Source organism: Doryrhamphus excisus, linkage group LG9, assembly GCF_037039965.1.
Source record: "Doryrhamphus excisus strain RoL-2023G ecotype Guam linkage group LG9, RoL_Dexc_Guam_v1.1, whole genome shotgun sequence".
In the NCBI taxonomy this organism is placed as follows: domain Eukaryota; kingdom Metazoa; phylum Chordata; class Actinopteri; order Syngnathiformes; family Syngnathidae; genus Doryrhamphus; species Doryrhamphus excisus.
In genome coordinates, this window is record NC_136365.1 from 6,111,414 (window position 1) to 6,121,190 (window position 9,777).

Sequence of the window (9,777 nt, forward strand, 5' to 3'; positions counted from 1 at the left end):
GACGTGATCCAATAATCCAGGCTCAAAAAGTAGCCGTTAAAATGGTCAGATTCCGGTATTGGAACATAATGCACCACTGTGTTTGCATTTTCAGACTGCGACAAAATGCACATAAACCTCACTCATGTGATGATTGAATGAGTTTGTTCTGACTGTTGACTCTATGATCCAGGAAAATATTGTTTTTTTTTTACCAGATTTTCTCGATAAGACCATCTTGATTGTTTGCAATGAAAACCAGACTTAAAAATAGCAAAATAATCCAGTCTGGGTTTTTTTAAATAGGGGTTTTCCTGCTTGGGCTCTCTGCCTAAAAGAAAATAAAGTTAATCCTGCAATGGTGACCAATATTAGAAACAAACTACTTTGAGAGACCCCATTGTTATCGAGCAAAGGGGTATTGTTTCGTTCCCCCCGGAGTCTGTGGTTCTGTCTGTGGTCGCTGTTGTTCCCTCTCTTGTTTTAAGACGTCATCCATTTGTCCGGTATGAGAGAATACACACACGTGTGAATGCATGTGTGATCTGGGGTTACAGGATCAGTTACACATCACACACATGTACCGTGAGACAGCGTGGGGCCTAGCGGTTTTTCCTGCAACTAACTTTGTCTTATCCATCTTTCTTATGTGTCCCCATCCCATAATATTGTCTTTATTGTCTTGTCTGCTGACTGTATGCCCTAAGGCCTGGCAAGAAAAGAGGAGTTTTCTCATTTCGCTTGTGCAGTGTGCCAGAAAACATTCTAGTGAGGTTTCTATCTTCCATCTTTCCTCTTTATCCCTCAATTTGTTTATTTTGTTCATATTCTTCTCGCGCATAGTTGTGTGAAAAAATGGTATAAGGTGAAAATCAGTTGCCTGTGCTGTTCCACCACATGGTGTTGCCGGGTTGGTTCGATTTGCATGTTGGTTCGATTCAAATGTAACTTAAGGATGCTTAGCCAAATCGCCATGAAATTTGTAACTCCCCTTCAGGGGACAGACAAGCACATGTGTGTAAATGTTGGGCAACATTGGTTGAAAAACAAGGCCGCCATCGAGAGAAATGTATTTTCTGGGGGCTGTAATAGGCTAAAAAGATAAGACGCCTTGATTAGTCCCACGGGATTTATCATAGCAAAAGTAGAGTACAAAAAACACACAAGAGAATAGAAAGTGCAAAATCAAGGTATTAAAAATCAAGATTATTTACAGCTGTGTACATGTTAATCAAGCCACACGTTTATTGCACAGTTATTGCACGGTTATTGTACAGCAGTTTATATCATGGAGTCTGACAGCTGCAGAAGGAAACTGCAATATCTCTCCTTCACACACATTGGATGTACTATCCTGTCCCGAATGGTGAGAGTGTGTGCTGGAGGGGATGCTAGTCTTTGTTCATCACGCAGGACAGTTTGGCTCCTAGAGGACATCCCAGGACAGGGATACCTTTTTAATCAGCTTCCACAGCCTCTTCCTTTCAGCTGCTGTGATGCTGCTGCCTCAGTAGGCCACACCAGAGAAGATGGCAGTCACAGAGTCCTAAAAGGTCTTCAGGAGTGCCCCTGCACCCCCAAAGGACCTCATGAGTGTTAAACTTCTGAGGATGTCTGTATCACAAGATATGCTAGCGTGTCTTCCGGAGCCTTTTAAGCACAACCTATAGGGGTCACCACAAATGGTTTAGCCCATGGGGTCTCAAACTCAATTTACCCGGGGGCCCCTGGAGCTAGGGTCTGGGTGAGGCTGGGCCACGTCAGGTTTTCAAAAAAATTATTAAAAACTGAAAAAAAAATCTGATTTTTACTGTTCTCAAACATCTTTATTTTATCTTAAATATCTTAAAATAAAAAAATTAAATAAACAGTTTAAGCAGTCATTTCTGGGTTCATGATACCATACAGCATCCATATCAAACTAACATTACATTTTCATAACGGGGCCTCAAACTAGCGTCCAGTGGGCTGCATTTGGCCTGTGGGCCACCAGTTTGAGACCACTGGTTCAGCCCATTATGTAGCTATTTACTGTCTTTCCTTTGCCAGCGTCTGGCCAGCGCCAAGGCCCACACGTCACGCTTCGTGAGTGCCAACCTGCCCTGCAACAAGTTCAAGAACAGGCTGGTCAACATCATGCCCTACGAGACCACTCGTGTCTGTCTGCAGCCAATCAGGGGAGTGGAGGGGTCGGACTACATCAATGCTAGCTTCATTGATGGATACAGGTCAGTGTTCATGTACGAATTGGTGTGATTTTTTTTTAAAGGTTACATGTGTTTCCAGGCAACAGAAGGCCTACATAGCAACACAAGGACCATTGGCGGAGACCACAGAGGACTACTGGCGGATGCTGTGGGAACACAACTCCACTATAGTTGTTATGCTCACCAAACTGAGAGAGATGGGACGGGTAAGACCATTGGAAACAAAGAACATCATGTTGTCTAAAGACAAACACATGTACACTGTTTGTACACTTTATTTGTGCCCATGTAGGAGAAGTGTCACCAGTATTGGCCGGCAGAGCGCTCAGCTCGGTACCAGTACTTTGTGGTGGATCCTATGGCGGAGTACAACATGCCTCAATACATTCTCCGAGAATTCAAAGTCACCGACGCCAGAGTAAGCCATCAAGTCCACGCAGATGCTTATGACTATCGTTCTTAGGGTTCCAGGGGGAGTAAAGTGATGCCCCCCACTCTCTTCCAGGACGGCCAATCTCGAACAGTTCGTCAATTCCAGTTCACAGATTGGCCAGAACAAGGAGTGCCAAAGTCAGGGGAGGGATTCATTGATTTTATTGGTCAAGTGCACAAAACTAAAGAACAGTTTGGCCAGGATGGACCAATAACTGTACACTGCAGGTAACAGCATTCTTCCGCCATCCACACTTTGCATGCTTACTTTTCTACTCAAATAATAAATATTTATGAATATTTTGGGGCGCAGACCTCACAGCTAGGAGACCAGGGTTCAATTCCACCCTCGGGCATCTCTGTGTGGAGTTTGCATGTTCTCCCCGTGCATGCATGGGTTTTCTCCGGGTACTCTGGTTTCCTCCCACATTCCAAAAACATGCTAGTCAATAGGTATGAATGTGAGTGTGAATGGTTGTTTGTCTATATGTGCCCTGTGATTGGCTGGCGACCAGTCCAGGGTGTACCCCGCCTCTCGCCCGAAGACAGCTAGGATAGGCTCCAGCACCCCCCGCGACCCTCGTGAGGAAAAAGCGGTAGAAAATGAATGAATATTTTGCAGACAAGAATTTAAGCGAAATTCTAAATTAAACTTCCTACTGTATGTAAATGTTTTAATAATCCCTATGATCACTTTTCTTATTAAATGAAGAAGTGTTTACTTCAAAAATGTTAAAATTCCATCAAAGTTTTCCTGGAAAATGTCCCCTTTCAAAGATTCCACTTGAGTAATATTGAGTTCTAAACACGTGTCCCCCACCACAGTGCTGGAGTGGGCCGGACCGGCGTGTTCATCACACTGAGCATCGTGCTGGAGAGAATGAGGTACGAAGGTGTGGTGGACATCTTCCAGACGGTGAAGATGCTGCGTACACAAAGACCTGCCACCGTTCAAACAGAGGTGACTTATATTCTTTCTCCTTCATCTATATCTGTTCTTCAGCTGCTGTCATTTTTATTTATTCTGCCTCGTTTTTCAGGATCAGTACCAGTTCTGCTACCGGGCCAGTCTGGAGTACCTGGGAAGCTTTGATCACTATGCAACATAAACCCAGCGGCCATCTTTCATAGCACGTCCCAGCTAGTCCAGTCGTCTGTGGATGAATGCGCTAGGCTGCGACGCGTCTGTGAAGAAAGCGCCAGCACACGCAGAGTGAAAGGGGGGTTCATCACACCTCTAACTGAGCCATAGCAACCTTCTTGACGAGGGGTCTTTCCACCCAAACACGTCCATCGCTCACTCTAGTCAGTCTGGTCAGTCTTGATCGGAATCTACTTTGTCTTTGTTTCAGCGCTGTTTTGGGGCACTTAGGTTGCTTTACATTGTCGAGGTGTGGAACTCTTCACCTCATCCACCACCAGTGTAGCATCACCAACCTTGATAGAGCATCACAGGACATTTGATTTTTCTATCTTTAGACCTCCTCTCCAAGGCATCCATCATATGGACGCCTTGTGGACGGACACGACTGGGACAACTGGGAGCACCAGAGAATTGCCAAGAGGAGACTCACAGAGCACACAGTATTAAGGACACAGCCCCCCAAAAAAGGACACCAGGAAGTGTTGTTTTGCCCTGCTTTTTCTTGATGTTTTTTTCAAGGAAGCAGACTCTTGTTTCCGAAAAGACATTTCTATCATATAAGTAATACAAAGCACCACTTAATGCTTCACATTTTAAGACAAGGGATAAACTGAGAGAGCTTTAAAAAGCACCACCCTCACCACAAAAACTAAATACTTGTGACGCCTTTTCTTAAAAAAAAAAAAAAAAGCGGGCTCTCTTTAAGTCACTTTTTTTTCTGTGTTTTTCATTTTATTGTTTTTTTTTATAATCAAATATTTTTTGAGAGAACAATGTTGAGAGTTTTTGGAAAAGTACCACCATTAAGTCACTCTTTCAAGTGTATTTGCATGAGCAACTTTGAACTATCCACCTGAGAGGTGCTTGATGACACCGTTTTGTTGGATAGTTTCGTGTTCAGTGGTAGGGGTCTAGGGTTCTGGAATGGTACATGGTTACAGATTCAGAGTAGGGTTTGGGGTTACAGTTCAGTATTCGTGGGGAGTAGCACTAGGGTTAGGGATTTAGGAAGATGTGATCAGGGTAAGAGGTCGGGAGGGAAATTCAGGTTTTGGGTTAAGGTTAGGGTTTAGGGTAGGTTCAGTTTTACGGGTTAGGGATTCAGGTCGAGCTTACAGTCAGGGTTTAGGGTCAAGATTTAGGTTTAGGGTTGTCTTGCCACAAAGTATTAATAAGTGTGCGGCTACCAGCCAATTCTAAGTCCTTCATTTTACATCTAAGGAGAGCGAGAAGAGTCTCCATCATAAATCCGTAATCCAAGTGTTTATGGGATGTTTTTTGGGGGGGCGGGTGGGCGGATTTCAAAATATATATATATATATTTAAAGCTACACCAAGATTTTGGAGCAACAAGAAATTTCTCACTGGAATGCTCTTGTGTGTCTGATTCAGTGTGCAATAATAATTATAATAATTAGATGTATCTATATATTTTTGTGTTCACTCACTAACAGCAGTCAGATGCCATGAGGATGGTACATCATTTTCTAGACTGCCCCTTTCTCCCACCTCCTCTTATCATGTCACCACCCTGCAACGGACATTATCGTCATGGTAACCGGACATCCAAGGAATGATTGCAACTCCTCCTCCTCAAACTGCATCAGATAGTTTCATTTTAGATTTCTAGTGCCTTATATTACACGCCTATTTTGATAATGTTATGTTAAAGGGTTCTTGTGTACTTTATGTATGCACACTATATATATATATATATATATACATATATATGTGTGCGAGTGTGTTTTGTTCTGTTGAGTATGAGTGTTGTTTTTCTAAAGAAGCCTGGCTCCTCGTACTCATCACTCGAAAAGGAATGCAGTCATATCACTTCAAAGTCAATAAGATTGAAATGCAGTTCAAAGATATTATTCAAAAGTATGAGCTGTAACTGAAATGAGCATTTTATTAAGAATAGTGTCTACATTGGCAGCCATTTCCCTTTTTGGAAGCCTCAAAGTCTGACTTTCTATGCACCCTATTTCCTCCGATAGTGGCCAACGCCTGAATGCCATCTCCCAGTTACACATCAATTACTTCATTGTTAGAGGAAATTCAATCAATTCATTCTTTTTTTTTTACAACGAATCCTCTCTGAATGTTCTTAACTCCTGTTTCCATCCCAATTGTGGAACAAAAGCAGTAACAAAATAGTTAAAATGACTCAACAGTGCCTCTGCTGGTTTCAACTAAATAGTGCGCTCAATTTTTGTCAAGGGCTTGCCCTCACAGATGCTTGGTACTCTCTGCAGTTGAGTAAATGAATGTCTGCCTTGGACCAAACATGATTAATCTAAACAGCAGAATCTTTTTTTACTGTCAAAATAAATATTCTTTGCGTACAAAAGTCATGTGTGTTCACCTACTCTCTGCAGTTGAGTAAATAAAATGGCCGCTCTGAGTAAATAAACAGCAGAGGCTTTTTACTGTCAAATCAACCAATGAGGTGTGGTGTTTATCTAACTTCTGTAATTGAGAAAACATAAGGAAATAACGTAGGTTTCTATAGTCAAAATAAAGTAATGAGTTTTGCATACGTTTTTTCAGCAAAAAAATATAAAAATATAATGCGTGTTCATCTACTCTCAGCAGTTGCATGAATGAACGCCGCCATGGTCACTACAAGAGGAAATACGGTTCATCTAAACAGCAAAGGCTTTTACTGTCATATAAAATGACTTTTTTTGTTGTTTTTTGCATACAAGCGTGGATCCCGCTTCCGTCACCAAAAAATAAGCCAACCACTCAATGTGTGTTTCTCCTCCTGTCTTGCATATACCTGTACTGTATGTTCATGACAAAAAGCCCAGGTGCTACTTTAGCAGCCAAACAGAAACTGCATCTTAGTTGTTTCCACCATGTTGTGGTGACCCTGGTGTTGTTTGTATGCATGGTACCACTTTGGAGATGCCCTCCCCCCCGGCCCCGTTGGTCGCACCTGTAATGGGAAGACTTGCACTTTCTCTTTTACTATGCACTAATCCTCTTATCTCTGTTAGTCCACCTCCCCTCAAAAAAAGATGTTTTACTTGAACTAGCTCGAGACGGACCCTGCAATGCTCACAGTTGTGTATATGTAAATAACACCAGACACAGAGTAATTCTTAAGGTGAACTCTATTGGATATACAGTGATTTTATATAATAGAAAATGCACCAGAAATCACAGTTTATGCCACAAAAATATGTGCAATACAACACATCGTGGCTTTGTTGCACCACAAGAAAACTGAACTTTTCACAATTAAAAGGTATTCCATTTTAACCCCCCCAGTGTATCATGTAGATGGATTAAAAACTGGAGTTTATAAATTGTATAGAAATGAAAATAATGGTGTGTATTACGTGGATCGGTTACCTCCAACTGGTATGTAAATGTAAACTTTTTATGTTTTCTTTTCTGTTTGTTCATTTTTCTGCTCTGAGTCAACAAGTGCTTTTTATTTTCTTACATGGGTTGTCGGAGTGTGGATGGGGACAAAATACAAAAAAAGAAACAGGTCTGTATGGAATTCTGTTGTTTGTCGACACAAGTTTCATTTGTTACAAATAAACTCAAGTGAAATAAAAAGACAGAATGTGTGTCGTGAACGTGTGGGTCCTATTAAATCAAGATGGCAACGTTTAGAGGAAATCATGGCATCACATATTAAGTGGGTGAGGAGATGTACGCAGGCGTTAGATTTCTGCTCACCATGTCCAACTTCGACTGAAATGTATGCTAACTGAATCAACATTTCCCTTAAGTTAACATAAAATACATTCTTATGGTTATACAATTATGATTGTACATTAAAAAAACAATTCTAAATGCATATAAATAAATATAAACGATGAATTAAAGGGATGAATGATAATTTGATGTAACTTTTACTTTCTTGAAAGGGCAACATCAACACCACATTTGTGTTTTGCCATGAGTTATTTCTAAAATTCAATTGTTTTGTGTTTTTCTTTTAATCACGGCCACAAAATAACCCAAAATGGAGCCAAAGATATTTGCAAGATGCCCCATTTTGATAAATACAGTGAAGAACACAACTGAATTCAAGACACGTAAAACACGAAGGTGGTGTCTGTATTGATCTTTGATCTTTTGAACAGTTGTGTCTTCAGTGATGGTCAAAGTAAGCTTATAAATGTTCATTTAGCCCTTTCACTTGTCATTTATATGCATTTACAGTTGTTTTATGCATGTAAAACTATAACTGTAAAGCTGTAAAAACATGAACTACAGTCAACTGCTGATGACATCATAGAGGGTACTAGACATAGTAACAACAGTACTAGTAAGTTGCTAACGTTTTGTGATTTTGAGCAGTCAATGGAGTCAAATATTTAATCGTGATTAATCACATTTTGTCCATAGTCAAAAGTAATCCATCGCAGATAGAAGTTTTTATCAATAAGAAGTGTGCCTTTGAAAGATCATTGTAAAGTCTTGAATAAAACTATCTACATGACACAAAATAATATGTTTGCTTTATGAACATTTTTTTAAATACTGTTTTTTTTAAAAATACACTTTTTAAATATTGTGGTTTTACTACAGCTCACACAAAATGGACCTCAATGTATCAAAGCAAACACGATATACACCAAACAGACATTAGTAAGGTAAACTGTCCATCATTCAAATATCATTCTCTTCAAGCAAAAATAATCTCACAAAATATAATTGCGACTAGTATAAAATAAAGTTTTGCAAAACTTAAGTCAAATGAAAGGATTATGGCCCACCTCCCGGACCAAAAAAAAAAAAAGCCAATTTAAAGAATGTGACAAAAAAAAGCTGCTGACCTGAAAAACTGCTGAAAAGTGTCGGGGTTTTGGGTTTTTTTTTTTGCTTTTTCATTTTTGCCAGATGAACATGTGGTGGGTTTGGTCCACTTCCCGGACCATAAAAGTCGCGTTTCAGGGCTTTCAAAAAAGTTGATTTTGCAACAGCCATGGACAAAAGATCCACAAAACACCCATTGGAAAAGTGTCTTCTTTTCATCATGAGACATTCCAAAAAAATACAGATTTAAATGAGTGTGTAACTAATGCATTTTTCACAGAGGGAACTAAACTTAATGATGAAGTTTGAAAAATCAGTCTAATTGAATTCTATCTGAATTATGTTTTCGTAGGGCTGTAGTTTGTGCATAATAATAATAATACAACAACAACAATAATGATAATAACATGAATAGAATAATAAAATATATTTTAAGAAATCAAAAATGACCATTACAATAATCATCACTACCCTGGAAAGGTGAATAAAGGCACAAAATGAATATGACATTCAGTGGAAGCACACTTCTGTGGTGTCGGAGAGCATATGGATGTCAAATCCAACAATCAGGCTCATGTTGTCGTCAATGAAGCACTTCATTATGTCTCACACATTAGGAGTGAATCATATTGGTTATCAAGAGGGGGGTTTGCATGTTCCAGTAAAAACAAACACAACGTTGACAGGCAGACTATTGTGCTTTCAGCAGAAATGTGGAGGACATAAAGTACTGGTAAACACAAAGACAAAGCTCTCAGTTTTAAGTATGGTGGACCGAGCTAATCCTAATGATGTTTTCTTCAACATGAGGACACCCAAGAGAGCCTGCTGATGCCAAAGTGTCTTCCACCATTGTCTGAGAACATTTCAAAGCTCGTACAACTCAGAAGAGAATTAACACAATCTTTTCATGGATACCTGCTTTTGGAGCCTTTGAGCACATGAAATTGAGATCCTCAGGGTTTGCTCAGCCAACCTTGAAGAAGACTTTTAGTCTTTGATTGGAATTGCTGGAGTGAGACTACCCCGAGGACACCAGCATTCCCGTCTGACAACCTGGAGCTGATAATTGTATCTGTGAACAAACGCTCCTACGTTTCCACTGCGACACCCTTAACATTCACTTTAAGTGCATCAAGTGCAACCATCCATAATCTAGAACAATGTTTCTTAACCATGGGGCCGTGGGACCACATACAGTACGTTATCAGTTGAGGATACAGATATTGCTATTAT

General features: G+C 40.2%; 1 protein-coding gene across 17 annotated transcripts in view; it reads left to right on the top strand.

Moving 5' to 3' along the window:
* LOC131137438 (receptor-type tyrosine-protein phosphatase delta-like) overlaps positions 1 to 7,461 on the top strand; it is a 174,741-nt gene extending 167,280 nt beyond the window's left edge. For 7 of the 17 annotated variants that reach the window (XM_078793291.1, XM_078793295.1, XM_058085433.2 and 4 more), the window contains 6 exons: positions 2,029 to 2,207; positions 2,266 to 2,392; positions 2,479 to 2,604; positions 2,692 to 2,846; positions 3,444 to 3,579; positions 3,659 to 7,461. In XM_078793291.1, coding sequence (XP_078649417.1) covers positions 2,029 to 2,207; positions 2,266 to 2,392; positions 2,479 to 2,604; positions 2,692 to 2,846; positions 3,444 to 3,579; positions 3,659 to 3,727 — 792 coding nt within the window. In that variant the 3' untranslated portion in view covers positions 3,728 to 7,461. The remainder of the gene's footprint in view (positions 1 to 2,028; positions 2,208 to 2,265; positions 2,393 to 2,478; positions 2,605 to 2,691; positions 2,847 to 3,443; positions 3,580 to 3,658) is intronic. The other 10 variants (XM_078793300.1, XM_078793304.1, XM_078793305.1 and 7 more) reach the window with 3 other exon arrangements.
* The last annotated feature ends 2,316 nt before the right edge of the window (positions 7,462 to 9,777 follow it).